This window comes from Oncorhynchus masou, chromosome 21, assembly GCF_036934945.1.
Source record: "Oncorhynchus masou masou isolate Uvic2021 chromosome 21, UVic_Omas_1.1, whole genome shotgun sequence".
NCBI classification, from domain to species: domain Eukaryota; kingdom Metazoa; phylum Chordata; class Actinopteri; order Salmoniformes; family Salmonidae; genus Oncorhynchus; species Oncorhynchus masou.
The window spans coordinates 42,689,387-42,707,880 of record NC_088232.1 but is presented as its reverse complement, the minus strand read 5'-3'; the positions used below and the strand labels follow the sequence as shown (position 1 = coordinate 42,707,880).

The 18,494-nt window shown below is 46.5% G+C and overlaps 1 protein-coding gene across 1 annotated transcript in view; it reads left to right on the top strand.

Annotated features, from left to right (window-relative positions):
* Window positions 1-18,494, top strand: part of LOC135507509 (usherin-like) — a 474,271-nt gene that overhangs the window by 95,437 nt on the left and 360,340 nt on the right. Inside the window, 3 exon segments of the mRNA XM_064927019.1 lie at window positions 10,937-11,132; window positions 12,787-12,917; window positions 14,513-14,708. Of these exon segments, the coding sequence (XP_064783091.1) occupies window positions 10,937-11,132; window positions 12,787-12,917; window positions 14,513-14,708 (523 nt within the window).

Below are 18,494 nucleotides of genomic sequence, written 5' to 3'. Positions count from 1 at the left end.
GCTATCTGGATTTAGGTGAAGGATAAATGGGGGGGGCAAGTTGATGTGGGGGGTGCATTGCTGTTGACCCGGGTAGGGGTAGCCAGGTGGAAAGCATGGCCAGCCGTACAGAAATGCTTATTTAAAATCTCAATTATCGTGGATTTATCGGTGGTGACAGTGTTTCCTAGCCTCGGTGCAGTGGGCAGCTGGGAGGATGTGCTCTTATTCTCCATTGACTTTACAGTGTCCCAGAACGTTTGGGATTTTGTGCTACAGGATGCAAATTCCTGTTTGAAAAAGCTAGCCTTTGCTTACCTAACTGCCTGTGGATATTCGTTCCTAACTTCCCTGAACAGTTGCATATCGCGGGGGCTATTCAATGCTAATGCGGTACGCCACAGGATGTATTTATGCTGGTCAAGGGCAGTCAGATCTGGAGTGAACCAAGGGCTATATCGGTTCTACATTTTTGGATATGGGCATGCTTATTTAAGATGGTGAGGAAGGCACTTCTAAAGAATAACCAGGCATCCTCTACTGACGGAATAAGGTCAATATCTTTCCAGGATACATGGGCCAGGTCGATTAGAAAGGCCTGCTCGCTGAAGTTTTTTAGGAAGCGTTTGACAGTGATGAGGGGTGGTCGTTTGACCGCAGACCTATTAAGGACGCAGGCAATGAGGCAGTGATCACTGAGATCCTGGTTGAAGACAGCAGAGGTGTATTTAGAGGGCAGGTTGGATGATATGGATGATCAGGATGATATCTATGAGGGTGCCCGTGTTCACGGATTTGGGGTTGTACCTGGTAGGTTCATTGATATTTTGTGTGAGATTGAGGGCATCTAGCTTAGATTGTAGGACAGACAGTTGTATTAAGCATGTCCCAGTTTAGGTCACCTAACAGTACGAGCTCTGAAGATAGATGCGGGGCAATCAATTCACATATGGTGTCCAGGGCACAGTTGGTGGCAGAAGGTGGTCTATAACAAGTGGCAATGGTGAGAGACTTGTTTCTGGAAAGGTGGATTTTTAGAAGTACAAGCTCAAATTGTTTGGGCACTGACCTGGATAGTATGACAGAACTCTGCAGGCTATCTCTGCAGTAGATTGCAATTCTGCCCCCTTTGTCATTTCTATCTTGTCGAAAATGTTTATAGTTAGGGATGGACATTTTAGGGTTTTTGGTGGCCTACCTATGCCAGGATTCAGACACAGCTAGGACATCCGGGTTGGCAGAGTGTGCTAAAGCATTGAATAAAACAAACTCAGGGAGGAGGCTTCTGATGTTAACATGCATGAAACCAAGGCTTTTACAGTTACAGTAGTCAGCAAATGGGAGTGGAGCTTGGCGCTGAAGAGCCTGGATTAACCTCTACATCACCAGAGGATGAGTAGGATAAGGGTACGGCTAAAGGATATAAGAACTGGTTGTCTAGTGCGTTCGGAACAGGGAGTAAAAGGAGTAGGTTTCTGGGCTCGGAAAAATAGATTCAAGGCATCATGTACAGACAAAGATATGGTAGGATGTGAATACAGTGGAGGTAAACCTCGGCATCGAGTGATGATGAGAGAGGTTTTGTCTCTCGAGACACCATTTGAACCAGGTAAGGTCACCGCATGTGAGGGAGTTGGAACAAAAGGGCTAGCTAAGGCATATTGAGCAGGAGGCTGGAGGCTCTACAGGGAAGTAAGATATTAATCACTAACCAAAACCGCAATGGACAAGGCATATTGACTTTAGGGAGAGGCATGCGTAGCCGAGTGATCATAGGGACCAGTGAGTAGCTAGGCAAGCTGGAGACACGGCGATTCAGACAGCTAGCGGGCCAGGGTTTGCAGGCTAGCAGAAGGGCCTCAGAGGGACGTCGTGACGGAACAGTCTGTTTTACCCCCCTCGGATGGTTACGTCGGCAGACCAGTCGTGATGGATCAGCAGGGCTCCGTGTCGGCAGCAATAGGGGTCCAGGCCAAATGGCAAAATAGGCATTGTAGCCCAAGGAGTGGGTGATGGACCTATTCAGCAAGCTGGGTGATGGGCCAAGCATGAGGCTAGTTCCCAGCTAACTGTTGCTTGCTTCGGAACAGAGATGTTAGCCAGGAGTAGCCACTTGGATAGCAGCTAGCTAGCTGTGCTGATCCAGGGGAAAAGGTTCAGAGCTTGCGGTAGGGATATGGAGATTTGGTGGAGAAAAAGCAGTCCGGACACCAGTCCCAACGTTGTTGGGTCTATTGGTTGCAGAAGGCTTATTTTTAGCCTACATATAATTTTACAAGTCCTGAATTCATTAGATTATTCCTGACTCTTTGAAATGCAGTGTATTGACCTTTAATTGTGCAAGAAAGCTTAATTACAGAAAAGGTTTAATTTTTACAAAATTAAGATTTGATTTGAAGGCCATATCCTCCAACCCTAGTGTGTTTGTTTATCTGTGTACAGGTCTGAGAGCCTCTGTTGAGTGGTGAAGCTTCTGCTGTGTGTCAGTGTAATGTTGAGACATGCAGCAGCAGGCTGAGCCTGAGATATTAGACATAAATATTGCATGCATCCTGTAGAGTTAGATCGAGGCCGGGCCGTGATGGCTGCTCTGCTCAGCTGCAGAATTTCCACAGTGACATTAAAATGGCCGAGATGGTCAGACATGTGTCAGAATGATGATCACTGGAGAGGTAGGAGAAGAGGGCCAAGACACACACACACACACACTTGACATGCAAGTACACACACATACACAATATACACACAAAGTATGCAGACACACGAGTGCAAGTGGACATGCCTACTTTTCTTATTCTAATTCACTGGTAGTTTCAGCTTTGTAACACGGAGACAAGCAACAAACAGAGCGGAAGGAGAGGCAGAGAAAGAAAGACATGAGGAAGAGGGAGTGTCTCTCGACTGTGGGTAAATTAGAAAAAAAGAAGGAAGGAGACAGCGAGGAAGAGAATAAAGGAAGGAGCGCTTAAGGTGTGTGTCTGATCCATACTGACAGTTAGTAGAGGCCACGGTCTCTGTTGGTAAAGCATGCTAAAGCAGCACATTTTCACCAGCGACAAAGGTTAACTGTGGCGCACATGGATGCCACGATCTTTCCAGGGGAGCGTGAAATTGGCCATGGCATTCAGAATGGGGTTAGATAGAACCACGAACGATCTCTATTAAGATAAATCCAAACTCAGCAATTTCCTCTAGCAGTTTAACACAAAGACAATGGTTATTCCTATACCCCCCCCCCCCATCTCTAGTGATTTCAATTAATACATGTGATTATCTCCATCTCACAGTCATCAGTTTAGCATTATCAATCAATAACTGTGATTACTCTGTCATAACTTATTGATTTGTAATTGATACACAGACATTATGTCAGGTCACTCTATTATTTTTCATATACAGCTTGGTTTGATTTTATGGGGGAAGCTCACCTCGTCCACTACCGTACAGGTTGATGCCAAGGCAGCTATTTTTGGTCAGAATTCTCAACACACATCAGCTATCACGGAGAGGTGAGGAAAGAGAGTGCCCAGGAATGATTCTGTGGCCATGAAATACTAACAATTCCAGAAATACCACAAAGCATCACCAATGTTGATTTCTACATAAAGAATGTGTGCTGCTATCCCAACCAGCAGCAGCGCAGCACTTCAGAATTCATAGAGAGAGAATGAATGCCCCCAAAAACCTTTCTCTTTCATTTGCTATGCTAATGTGTGCGGCACACATAGCTATGAGAGAGGAGGAGGAGAGGAGGGAGAGGGATGAAGAAAGAAAGAAAGAGAGAGACGTAGAGAGGGATTTCTCTTGGAAGTGAGGAATGAAAAGCAGCTTTGATTTGTGAAGCGGTGAGGAACAAGGAGATCCAGACAACGCATGCTAATGGAGGCCTGTTTTAACTGTCAGGGACGCCTGCCTGTGAATACACACCTCCCCAGACAGACCCGTGCTCGTTAGCGAGAGTATGTGCCTGTGTGCGTCAATGTGTGTGTGATGTCTCAGGAGAACCCCCCCGCTGCTTCATCAGATCCACTTAATAATCACCCAATGGGAATGACGGCCTGAGCCCTGTTCAAACACCTACACACACAGATAAATCATTGAAGTCTTTAAAATCATATTCATGTCTTAGACATGCAGAAGCATGTATGTTTTTGTAATGCCATGTGTAACTTTGTAAGGAAAAGAGATCCCAATGAATATATTAGTGTGTTTAAGGAGCTAGCTGACACAGAAACAGACTGTCACCCAGGCTAGATAACGTAATCTCAGGGATGCCTGTGTGTGAGTGTGTCTGTGTGCGATGAATTATCTTATCTCTCTCAGTGGTTCTTCGTCCCATGCTTAACACATAGTATGTTCCCTGAGTGTAATGTACTGTCTCCATGTTGGTTGGTGTGCAGGTACTGTACTGTTCTGTATGGGCTAACAGGTACTGTACTGTACTGTTGTGTAGGGGCTGACAGGTACTGTACTGTTCTGTATGGGTTAACAGGTACTGTACTACTCTGTATGGGCTGACAGGTACTGTACTGTTCTGTATGGGCTGACAGGTACTGTACTGTTCTGTATGGGCTAACAGGTACTGTACTGCTCTGTATGGGCTAACACGTACTGTACTGTTCTGTATGGGCTAACAGGTACTGTACTGTTCTGTATGGGCTGACAGGTACTGTACTGTTCTGTATGGGCTAACAGGTACTGTACTGTTCTGTATGGGCTGACAGGTACTGTACTGTTCTGTATGGGTTAACAGGTACTGTACTACTCTGTATGGGCTGACAGGTACTGTACTGTTCTGTATGGGCTGACAGGTACTGTACTGTTCTGTATGGGCTAACACGTACTGTACTGTTCTGTATGGGCTAACAGGTACTGTACTACTCTGTATGGGCTGACAGGTACTGTACTACTCTGTATGGGCTGACAGGTACTGTACTGTTCTGTATGGGCTAACAGGTACTGTACTGTTCTGTATGGGCTGACAGGTACTTTACTGTACTGTTCTGTATGGGCTGACAGGTACTGTACTGTTCTGTATGGGCTGACAGGTACTGTACTGTTCTGTATGGGCTGACAGGTACTGTACTGTTCTGTATGGGCTGACAGGTACTGTACTGTTCTGTATGGGCTGACAGGTACTTTACTGTACTGTTCTGTATGGGCTGACAGGTACTGTACTGTTCTGTATGGGCTGACAGGTACTTTACTGTTCTGTATGGGCTGACAGGTACTGTACTGTTCTGTATGGGCTGACAGGTACTTTACTGTACTGTTCTGTATGGGCTGACAGGTACTGTACTGTTCTGTATGGGCTGACAGGTACTGTACTGTTCTGTATGGGCTGACAGGTACTGTACTGTTCTGTATGGGCTGACAGGTACTTTACTGTACTGTTCTGTATGGGCTGACAGGTACTGTACTGTTCTGTATGGGCTGACAGGTACTGTACTGTTCTGTATGGGCTGACAGGTACTTTACTGTACTGTTCTGTATGGGCTGACAGGTACTTTACTGTACTGTTCTGTATGGGCTAACAGGTACTGTACTGTACTGTTCTGTATGGGCTGACAGGTACTTTACTGTTCTGTATGGGCTGACACGTACTGTACTGTTCTGTATGGGCTGACAGGTACTGTACTGTTCTGTATGGGCTGACAGGTACTTTACTGTACTGTTCTGTATGGGCTAACAGGTACTGTACTGTACTGTTCTGTATGGGCTGACAGGTACTTTACTGTTCTGTATGGGCTGACACGTACTGTACTGTTCTGTATGGGCTGACAGGTACTGTACTGTTCTGTATGGGCTGACATGTACTGTACTGTTCTGTATGGGCTGACAGGTACTTTACTGTTCTGTATGGGCTGACAGGTACTGTACTGTTCTGTATGGGCTGACAGGTACTGTACTGTTCTGTATGGGCTGACAGGTACTGTACTGTTCTGTATGGGCTAACAGGTACTGTACTGTTATGTATGGGATGACATGTACTGGACTGTTCTGTATGGGCTGACAGGTACTGTACTGTACTGTTCTGTATGGGCTGACAGGTACTGTACTACTCTGTATGGGCTGACAGGTACTGTACTGTTCTGTATGGGCTAACAGGTACTGTACTGTTATGTATGGGATGACATGTACTGGACTGTTCTGTATGGGCTGACAGGTACTGGACTGTTCTGTATGGGCTAACAGGTACTGTACTGCTCTGAATGGGCTGACAGGTACTGTACTACTCTGTATGGGCTGACAGGTACTGTACTGTTCTGTATGGGCTAACAGGTACTGTACTGTTCTGTATGGGATGACATGTACTGCTCTGTATGGGCTGGCAGGTACTGTACTGTTCTGTATGGGCTAACAGGTACTGTACTGTTCTGTATGGGCTGACAGGTACTGCTCTGTATGGGCTGACAGGTACTGTACTGTACTGTATGGGCTGGCAGGTACTGTACTGTTCTGTATGGGCTGACAGGTACTGTACTGTACTGTTCTGTATGGGCTGACAGGTACTGTTCTGTACTGTTCTGTATGGGCTGACAGGTACTGTACTGTTCTGTATGGGCTAACAGGTACTGTACTGTACTGTTGTATGGGCTGACAGGTACTGTACTGTTCTGTATGGGCTGACAGGTACTGTACTGTTCTGTATGGGCTAACAGGTACTGTACTGTTCTGTATGGGCTGACAGGTACTGTACTGTTCTGTATGGGCTAACAGGCATTTATTATAGTGGCTTCCTATATCTGTCTCGCCCGGATTTGACGTGGTAAGGAGATATTGTGGAGAGACTTGGTGTGTGTTCCTCTTCTTTTCTCCTGTCACCCCTCTCTAACTCACTCTCTCTCACTCTCTCTTGCTTTCTCTCTTTCTCTCACTCACTCAATTCAATTCAAAGGGATTTATTGGCATAGGAAACATATGTGAACATTGCCAAAGCAAGTGAAATAGATAATAAACAGATGTGGAATAAACAGTAAAAAATGTACAGAAACATGACACTCCCAGAAGTTCCAAAGGAATAGAGACATTTCAAATGTCATATTATGGCTACATACAGTGTTGTAATGATGTGCAACAGGTCACACATCTTGCTGCTGTGATGATACACTGTGGTATTTCACCCAATAGATATCGGAGTTTATCAAAATTGGATTTGTTTTATAATTCTTTGTGGATCTGTGTAATCTGAGGGAAATATGTGTCTCTAATATGGTCATACATTGGGCAGGAGGTTAGGAAGTGCAGCTCAGTTTGCACATAGCCTGCCTTCTCTTGAGAGCCATGTCTGCCTACGGCCTCTCAATAGCAAGGCTATGCTCACTGAGTTTGTACATAGTCAAGGCTTTCCTTCATTTTGGGTTAGTCACAGTGGTCAGGTATTCTGTCACTGTGTGCTCTCTGTTTAGGGTCAGTCACAGTGGTCAGGTATTCTGCCACTGTGTGCTCTCTGTTTAGGACCAAATCACATTTTTGTTTGCTCAGTTTTTTGTTAATTCTTTCCAATGTGTCAAGTAATTATCTTTTTGTTTTCTCATGATTTGGTTGGGTCTAATTGTGTTTCTGTCCTGGGACTCTGTAGGGTGTGTTTGTGAACAATGCCCCAGGAACAGCTTGCTTAGGGGACGCTTCTTCAGGTTCATCTCTCTGTAGGTGATGGATTTGTTATGAAAGGTCTGGGTACACAGAATATATTTTTGCAGAATTCTGCATGCAGTTTGTCCCATTTTGTGAATTCTTGGTTGGTGAGCGGACCCCAGACCTCACAACCATAGAGGGCAATGGGTTCTATAACTGATTCAAGTATTTTTAGCCAGATCCTAATTGGTATATCGAATTTGATGTTATCTTTTGATGGCGGAGAAGGCCCTCTTGCCTGGTCTCTCAAATCGTTCACAGCTTTGTGGAAGTTACCTGTGGTGCTGATGTTTAGGCCAAGGTATGTATAGATTTTTGTGTGCTTTAGGGCAACGGTGTCTAAATGGAATTTGTATTCGTGGTCCTGTTGACTGGACCTTTTTAGGAGCACCATTATTTTTGTCTTACTGAGATTTACTGTCAGGGCCCAGGTCTGACACAATCTGTGCAGAAGATCTAGGTGCTGCTGTAGGCCCTCCTTGGTTGATGACAGAAGCACCAGATCATCAGCAAACAGTAGACATTTAACTTCAGATTCTAGTAGTGTGAGGCTGAGTGCTGCACTGTTCTCGTGCCCTCACCAATTCGTTGATATATATGTTGTAGAGGGTGCGGCTCTCTCCCTCTGCTGTTACCCCATCTCCGACTGTCTCTCTCAATTCAATTCAATTCAAGGGGCTTTATTGGCATGGGAAACATGTGTTAACATTGCCAAAGCAAGTAAGGTAGATAATATATAAAGTGAAATAAACAATAAAAATTAACAGTAGACATCACACATACAGAAGTTTCAAAACAATGAAGACATTACAAATGTCATATTATATATATATACAGTGTTTTTACAATGTACAAATGGTTAAGGACACAAGATAAACTAAATAAGCATAGATATGGGTTGTATTTACAATGGTGCGTGTTCTTCACTGGTTGCCCTTTTCTCGTGGCAACAGGTCACAAATCTTGCTGCTCTGATGGCACACTGTGGAATTTCACCCAGTAGATATGGGAGTTTTTCAAAATCGGATTTGTTTTCGAATTCTTTGTGGATCTGTGTAATCTGAGGGAAATATGTCTCTAATATGGTCATACATTGGGCAGGAGGTTAGGAAGTGCAGCTCAGTTTCCACCTCATTTTGTGGGCAGTGAGCACATAGCCTGTCTTCTCTTGAGAGCCATGTCTCTCCCCCTCTGCTGTTACCCCATCTCCTACCGTCTCTTTCTCTCTCTCTCTCTCTCTCCCTCTGCTGTTACCCCATCTCCTACCGTCTCTCTCTCTCTCTCTCTCTCTCTCCCTCTGCTGTTACCCCATCTCCTACCGTCTCTTTCTTTCTCTCTCTCTCTCTCTCTTTCTCTCTCTCTCTCTCTCTCTCTCTCCCTCTGCTGTTACCCCATCTCCTACCGTCTCTTTCTCTCTCTCTATTTCTCTCTCTCTCTCTCTCTCTCTCCCTCTGCTGTTACCCCATCTCCTACCGTCTCTTTCTCTCTCTCTATTTCTCTCTCTCTCTCTCTCCCTCTGCTGTTACCCCATCTCCTACCGTCTCTTTCTCTCTCTCTCTCTCTCTCTGCTGTTACCCCATCTCCTACCGTCTCTCTCTCTCTCTCTCTCTCTCTGCTGTTACCCCATCTCCTACCGTCTCTCTCTCTCTCTCTCTCTCTCTCTCTCTCTCTCTCTCTGACTCTGCTGTTACCCCATCTCCTACCGTCTCTTTCTTTCTCTCTCTCTCTCTTTCTCTCTTTCTCTCTCTCTCTCTCTCTCCCTCTGCTGTTACCCCATCTCCAACCGTCTCTTTCTCTCTCTCTCTTTCTCTCTCTCTCTCTCTCTCTCCCTCTGCTGTTACCCCATCTCCTACCGTCTCTTTCTCTCTCTCTCTCTCCCTCTGCTGTTACCTCATCTCCTACCGCCTCTCTCTCTCTCTCTCTCTCTCTGCTGTTACCCCATCTCCTACCGTCTCTCTCTCTCTCTCTCTCTCTCTCTCTCTCTCTCCCTCTGCTGATACCCCATCTCCTACCGTCTCTTTCTCTCTCTCTCTCTCCCTCTGCTGTTACCCCATCTCCTACCGTCTCTCTCTCTCTCTCTCTCTCCCTCTGCTGTTACCCCATTTCCTACCGTCTCTCTCTCTCTCTCTCTCTCTCTCTCCCTCTGCTGTTACCCCATCTCCTACCGTCTCTTTCTCTCTCTCTCTCTCTCCCTCTGCTGTTACCCCATCTCCTACCGTCTCTCTCTCTCTCTCTCTCTCTCTCTGCTGTTACCCCATCTCCTACCGTCTCTTTCTTTCTCTCTTTCTCTCTCTCTTTCTCTCTCTCTCTCTCTCTCTCTTTCTCTCTCTCTCTCTCTCCCTGGGTTAGTGATTCCCTGTGGACTTGAGGCCCTCCACTCAGCAGGACTTTCAGCCCCAATCTGCCTCAATGTGTCTTCTTCCCCCCTCCATCTCTCTCTTCTTCCCCCCTCCATCTCTCTCTTCTTCCCCTTTTCTATCTCCCGCTCCCCCTTTTCTTTCTCTTCCTTCTGTCCTGCCTCTCCCTCTCTATAAGCTATCCCTCCTTCTACCCACTCCCTCTCCTCGCCCCTCATCCCTCCCTCCCTCCCTCCCTCGCCCCTCATCCCTCCCTCCCCCCTCATCCCTCCCTCCCTCTCTCTCTCCTTCCTCCATCTCTGTGTGTCAGACAGCAGCATAGCAGCACAGGTTTGAGTGTGTGCATGTGTCACCAGGGAGCCCCATGTTTTTTAATACATTTTTAATCATTCCATTTGATGCTCCTCTTGTCCACCATAATTTGTACTGACTGCAGAACAGAATCAAAGACCATCGGCGTTTCAGCGCCAACACAAACATACATTTTTCATTCCTTCCTTTTCCTCTACGCCTCACACCTCGACATGCTTGTTTTGACATAAAAGTGGCCTATTTTAAAGATGCTGTTGTTGAAAGTCACTTTTAATTTCCCTACCTGATTTCCCTATGGTGTGTCTGTACATTTCAATGTGAATACAGGAGAGTGAGGGTGGAGTTTTATATATTCATGACACAATGGCAACACAATGAATGACAGCCGATTGTGAATGTGTACTGTTTCTCTCTGTAATAAAGGTGCATAAGGGGAATATGTTGTTTGTGCTCTATTCTACCCCTGTTGCTCTCTGTTGTCAACGCTCTGTTTTTCTCACTTGTCTAACAGAGGTCCTCTGAGATGTCCGTTTTGTTATAATTGAATAGAGAAAAAAACACTTTATACTTAGTTACTGTACATAAAACATACATTTGATACATGTTTTCGTTCTGTTTGTCTGTTAATTATTTATGTGTGTGTGTTTCAGTGCCAGCGCTGTGCCCCACTCTACAATGACAAACCCTTCAGGTCAGGTGACCAGGTCCAAGCCTACAGCTGTCGACCATGTGACTGCCATGGCCACGCCCTTTCCTGTCACTATGACATCACAGCTGACGCCCACCCCACTGAACACTACAGAGGAGGGGGAGGGTTGTGTGACGACTGTATGCACAATACTACAGGTATGTAACTATACTGAACAAAAATATAAACGCAACATGCAACAATTTGAAAGGTTTTACTGAGTTACAGTTCATATGAGGAAATCAGTCAATTGAAATAAATACATGAGGCCCTAATCTATGGATTTCACGTGACTGTGAATACAGATATGCATCTGTTGGTCCCAGGTACCTTAAAAAAAAGGTAAGGGCTTAGATCATAAAACCAGTCAGTATCTGGTGTGACCACCATTTGCCTCATGCAGCGTGACATATCTTGATCAGCAGGTTGATTGTGGCCTGTGGAATGTTGTCTCACTCCTCTTCAATGGCTGTGAGAAGTGAGAAGTTGCTGGATATTGGCGGTTGATGTTGGAATCGACTTATGGTAGAGAAATTAACATTAAATTATCTGGAACAGCTCTGGAGGACATTCCTGCAGTCAGCACGCCAGTTGCACGCTCACTCAAAAGTTGACACATCTGTGGCATTGTGTTGTGTGACAAAACTGCTCATTTTAGAGTGGCCTTTTATTGTCCCCAGCTCAAGGTGCCCCTGTGTAATGATCATGCTGTTTAATCAGCTTCTTGATATGCCACACCTGTCAGGTGGATGGATTATCTTGGCAAAGGAGAAATGATCACTAACAAGGATGTAAACAAATGTATAAACATGATTTATGAAAAAATATGCTTTTTGTGCATATGGAACATTTCTGGGATCTTTTATTTCAGCTCATGAAACATGGGACCAACACTTTACATGTTGCATTTATATATTTTTTTCAGTATGGTATACACACACACACACACACACACACACACACACACACACACACACACACACACACACACACACACACACACACACACACACGCATACACTCACACGCACACACATACACACGCATACACTCACACACTCTCACACTCACACACACACATACACTCACACACTCACACACACACTCACACGCACACACATACACTCACACACTCACACGCACACACATACACTCACACACTCACACTCACACACACACAAACACACACATACACACACACACACACACGTGTGCGCACACACAGTGGACATCTCTAGAGACTCTTCAGCTTTTTAATCTACATTTTGAGTTTTATATAGTGTGTGATTGAATTCTAATGAGTTACCCCTTACACTTACCCTCCACCCCTGCCTCTACCACCTCACACACCTACGCCCACTCAATCACTCACCTCTATCCCTTACCCTCCACCCCTGCCTCTACCACCTCACACACCTACGCCCACCCTATCACTCACCTCTACCCCTTACCCTCCACCCCTGCCTCTACCACCTCACACACCTACGCCCACCCTATCCCTCACCTCTACCCCTTACCCTCCACCACTGCCTCTACCACCTCACACACCTATGCCCACTAAATCACTCACCTCTCACCTCTACCCCTTACCCTCCACCCCTGCCTCTACCACCTCACACACCTACGCACACCCAATCACTCACCTCTCACCTCTACCCCTTACCCTCCACCCCCTCCTTTATCTCTCACCCTTTCATCCCCCCCTCTCTCTCTGTTCTCCCCACCCTTTCTCTCTCTCCTTCTCTCCTCTGTCCCCCCTCCCTCCCTCCCTCCCTCTATCTCTCATTCTCTCCCAACTCTCTCTCCTTCCAGGTCGTAGCTGTGAGTCCTGTGTTAGTCAGTTCTACAGGGAGGTGGTTGCTGACCCCAGGTCAGAGGTTGTGTGTCAACCATGTGACTGTTACACACCTGGCTCCATCAACGGTAGTCTGGAGTGTCACCCGGTAAGAACCTATTATTTTTCCTTTTCTTCCTCCTTCACTCTACCTGACCCCTCCTGTAGGCAGAATCAACGTCAGTCTGGTGTCACCAGATTCTACCTCCTTCACTCTACCTGACTCCTCCTGTAGGCATAATCAACGTCAGTCTGGTGTCACCAGATTCTTCCTCCTTCACTCTACCTGACTCCTCCTGTAGGCATAATCAACGTCAGTCTGGTGTCACCAGATTCTACCTCCTTCACTCTACCTGACTCCTCCTGTAGGCATAATCAACGTCAGTCTGGTGTCACCAGATTCTACCTCCTTCACTCTACCTGACCCCTCCTGTAGGCATAATCAACAGTAGTCTGGAGTGTCACCAGATAGGCTTCCCTTTCTTTCTTCTCGTCTTCTTCCTCCTTCTCCTCTTCCTCCTCCTCCCTTTTCTTTCTCCTCATCCCTCCTTCTTTCTCTTCCTCCTCTCTCCCCTTCTAGTATTCCCATACCTTAGTTTACCATAGACCAGGGCTATTCAGTATCAGGCCTACCTGGTAGTTAATTGCACACACCTGGTGCCCCAGGTCTGAATTAGTCCCTGATTGGAAGGAGAGGAGAAAACCAGAAGTGTTTTGGCCCTCCAGGACCAGAATAGAGCCTCCCAGAGCCATCGATCAGGTTATATAGCTGTGTGATGTGGGAGACTGAGAGTGAGTATGTACAAGTGTCAGTACTGCTCCTAGCCTTCTAGAGAGAACCCCCCCCTCTCTCTTTAGCTGAATATCACGGGGGCCATTCTGGAGAGACAGGTGATGTCGACAGAGACAGTGGATGACAAATTCAAAATCAATCTGAGGGTCAGTCCCAAGGAGAATAGTATCTGTTGTAAACTCTCCCAGTGAAGGATGATTCCCTCTATAGCTCCATAGATTCATGTCTTTCCCTCTAATATTTCCTTTCTCTTTCACTGCTTTGGTGGAGTCAGGGGCTCCTGGGAGTTTCCACCATATTTCTGATCAGTGTAGGGAAGTGAACAAGTGCATACTTTGGGAGGATGGAGAGATAATTTGGGACATAGCCGTTGTCTAGGGTCCAATGCTGAGCTCGATTGGTTTGGTTTGTATGTCATGTTCTTTTGGTGCAATACGTAGCCAACTAACCAAACATCTAACCAAACACACAAACAAACAAACAATGCAAGCACTTCTCAACACACACACACACACACACACACACACACACACACACACACACACACTGCCCCTCAGTTTCTCAGGTGCTATGACCACTTTAACCTACCCTCCTCATCCTTCTCTCCTCCTCCCTCATTCAAAATAATTGAGAGGCCTCGGTGAGTACGAGCTGCCCATCCATGACACGCTCCCACAATGCACTGCTGCATAGGTGGACTAATTGGTAACATGTCTCTCCATCTCTTCCTCTCCTCGCTCCTCTCCTCCCTTCTCTCCGCCCCTACTCATCTCCCCCTCCTCTTTCTCTCTCTCTCCCGCACTCCTCTCATTCCCCCTCTCTCTTTTTCTCTCTTCACCCTCTCCCTTCCTCCATCCCTCCCTCCCCCTACCTCCCCCTCTCCCTCCATCCCCCTCTCCTATTCTCTCTAGGTGGGGGGCCAGTGTAAGTGTAAGAGGCATGTGTCTGGCAGGCGGTGTGATGCGTGTCAGGTTGGATTCTACTCTCTGCAGCCATTGGGCCCTGAGGGCTGTCTGCCGTGTGGCTGCAGCACTGCAGGCACCCAGGGAGACAACGGCACCTGTCACCAGCAGTCAGGACGGTGCCAATGCAAGACACACGTAATCGGTAGGTAGCAAGTTAGCACTTCTGGGTGATGGCTCTGGTCATAGGAGCACATGGGAGGCCTCTCTCTCTCTCTGCCTCGCTGTTATTTCTACACACATCACTCTCTCTCTTTCTCTCTCGCTCCTCTCTTTTCTCTCTCTCCTTTCTCTCTCTCTTCTCTGTTTCTCTCTTCTCTCTTCTCTCACTCTCTCCTCTCTCACTCTCTTTTCTCTCTCTTTCTCTCCCTCTCTATCTCTCTCTCGCTTCATCCTCTTCTCTATCTTTCTGCTCTCCCTACTTTCCTCTCCTTATCTGTTGTTCCCCCCTCTCTCTCTTTCTCTCTTCTCCCTCTCTCTCCCCCTCTATCCATCTTTCTCTCTTCGCCCCCTCTATCTCTCTTTCTCTCTTCTCCCTCTCTATCTCTCTTTCTCTCTTCTCCCTCTCTCTCCCCCTCTCCCCTGATGTGGACACCTAGGAATTTGAAGCTCTCAACCTGCCTCACTACAGCCCCGTTGATGAGAATGGGGACGTGCTCGGTGCTCCTTTTCCTGTAGTCCACAATTATCTTCTTCGTCTTGGTTACGGTGAGGGATAGGTTTTTATTCTGGCACCACACGGCCAGGTCTCTGACCTCCTCCCCATAGGCTGTCTCGTCGTTGTCTGTGATCAGGCCTACCACTGTTGTGTCGTCAGCAAACTTAATGATGGTGTTGGAGTCGTGCCTGGCCACGCAGTCGTGGGTGAACAGGGAGTACAGGAGGGGCCTGAGCACGCACCCATGTGGAGCTCCAGTGTTGAGGATCAGCGTGGCAGATGTGTTGCTACCTACCCTCACCATCTGGGGCGACCCGTCAGGAAGTCCAGGATCCAGTTGCAGAGGGAAGTGTTTAGTCCCAGGATCCTTAGCTTGGTGATGAGCTTTGAGGGTAATATGGTGTTGAACGCTGAGCTGTAGTCAATGAACAGCATTCACACGTAGGTGTTCCTTTTGTCCAGGTGGGAAAGGGCCGTGTGGAGTGCAATAGAGATTGCATCATCTGTGGATCTATTTGGGCGGTATGCAAATTGGACAGGGTCTAGGGTTTCTGGGATAATGGTGTTGATGTGAGCCATTACCAGCCTTTCAAAGCACTACGGATGTGAGTGCTGTGGGTCTGTAGTCATTTTTTAAATATTTTTTTTAACCTTATTTAACTTTGCAAGTCAATTAGGAACACATTCTTATTTTCAATGACGGCCTAGGAACAGTGGGTTAGATTTGTACCAGCTCGGGGTTTGAACTTGCAACCTTCCGGTTACTAGTCCAACACTCTAACCACTAGGCTGCCCTGCCCCCCTTAGGCACAGGGACTATGGTGGTCTGCTTGAAGCATGTTGGTATTACAGACTCAATCAGGGACATGTTGAAAATGTCAGTGAAGACACCTGCCAGTTGGTCAGCACATGCCCGCAGCACACATCCTGGTAATCCGTCTGGCCCGCAGCCTTGTGTATGTTGACCTGTTTAACGGTCTTATTCACGTCGGCTACGGAGACCGTGATCACACAGTTGTCCGGAACAGCTGATGCTCTCATGCATGCCTCAGTTTTGCTTGCCTCAAAGCGAGCATAGAAGTGATTTAGCTCGTCTGGTAGTCTCGTGTCACAGGGCAGCTCGCGGCTGTGCTTCCCTTTATAGTCTTTAATAGTTTGCAGGCCCTGCCACATCCGAAGAGCGTTGGAGCCGGTGTAGTATGATTAAATCTTAGTCCTTTATTGACGCTTTGCCTGTTTGATGGTTCGTCACAGGGCATAGCGGGATTTCTTGTAAGCTTCCAGGTTAGAGTCCCGCACCTTGAAAGGGGCAGCTCTACCCTTTAGCTCAGTGTGAATGTTGCCTGTAATCCATGGCTTCTGGTTGAGGTATGTACGTACAGTTACTGTGGGGACGACGTCCTCAATGCACTTATTGATAAAGCCAGTGACTGATGTGGTGTATTCCTCAATGTCATCAGAAGAATCCCGGGAACATGTTCCAGTCTGTGATACCAAAACAGTCTTGTAGTTTAGCACCTGTTTCATTTGACCACTTTTTTATAGACCGAGTCACTGGTTCTTCCTGCTTTAATTTGAGCTTGTAAGCAGGAATCAGGAGGATAGAGTTGTGTTCGGATTTACCAAATAGAGAGCAAGGGAGAGCTTTGTACGCGTCTCTGTGTGTGGAGTACAGGTGATCTAGAATTGTTTTCCCTCTGGTTGCACATTTATCACGTTGATAGAAATTTAGTAAAACTGATTTAAGTTTCCCTGCATTAAAGGCCCCGGCCACTAGGAGCGCCACCTCGGTGAGTGGTTTCCTGTTTTCTTATTTCCTTATACAGCTGACTGAGTGCGGACTTAGTGCCAGCATCTGTCTGTGGTGGTAAATAAACAGCCACGAATAGTATAGCTGAGAACTCTCTGTTGGCTGAGGAGCAAGATGGGGGTGGGGCATGCCCCAACACATGCAAACTGTAGAGATACACGCGTGTGCTGGCTCACGCAGACACACACCAAAACACACACACTCACAACCACTCGCACTTACCTATGATTTAATGGTAAACAGCAGAGCCGACCCAGATAGTAGGTGTCATTACTCTTATTTAATAGATAGAAGAATGTGAACCTCTTCATTAATACACACACTCTGTCACTGTCCTGGTTACTGTTGTTTTGCTGGATGTTAATGGCTGTAGTACAGCAGGCCTGTAGGAGCAGCAGTGCACTGCAATGAACATAATCCAAACTGAGTTGCATGTAACAAATAGAACACTACAAAACTATTCCAGGAATCATGTTGTGACTGCCTGATCGTTCTCCAGTTCATTTGGCTTCACGATGTTACTCTAAACCAAAGCTGCAGAAGAACCACCCTACAACCACAGTTAGTCCAATTTGTAAGTCGCTCTGGATAAGAGCGTCTGCTAAATGACTTAAATGTAAATGTTAGTGAGCATTATGAATGTAAACAAAAGCTAAATAAACAACAACACAAGTATACAATAGAGCCAGAAAAATACACTATGTCAGAGTTAACATCTCATTTGCAGGTAAAGGTTAGCCGTGTCAATAGTAGGTTTTGTTATTAATAGGAACCATACAACCATCATTAAATCAATGTATTTATAAAGCCCTTCTTACATCAGCTGATATCTCAAAGTGCTGTACAGAAACCCAGCCTAAAACCCCAAACAGCAAGCAATGCAGGTGTAGAAGCACAGTGGCTAGGAAAAACTCCCGAGAAAGGACTGAACCTAGGAAGAAACCTAGAGAGGAACCAGGCTGTGAGGGGTGGCCAGTCCTCTTCTGGCTGTGCCGGGTGGAGATTATAACAGAACATGGCCAAGATGTTAGAATGTTCATAAATGACCAGCAGGGTCAGATAATAGTAATCACAGTGGTTGTCGAGGGTGCAACAAATCAGCACCTCAGGAGTAAATGTCAGTTGGCTTTTCATAGCCGATCATTCAGTGTCTCTACCGCTCCTGCTGTCTCTAGAGAGTTGAAAACAGCAGGTCTGGTACAGGTAGCACGTCCGATGAACAGATCAGGCTTCCATAGCCGCAGGCAGAACAGTTGAAACTGGAGCAGCAGCACGGTCAGGTGGACTGGGGACAGCAAGGAGTCATCATGCCAGGTAGTCCTGAGGCATGGTCCTAGGGCTCAGGTCCTCCGAGAGAAAGAAAGAAAGAAAGAAAGAAAGAAAGAAAGAAAGAAGGAAAGAAAGAAAGAGAATTAGAGAGAGCATACTTCAATTCGCACAGGACACCGGATAAGACAGGAGAA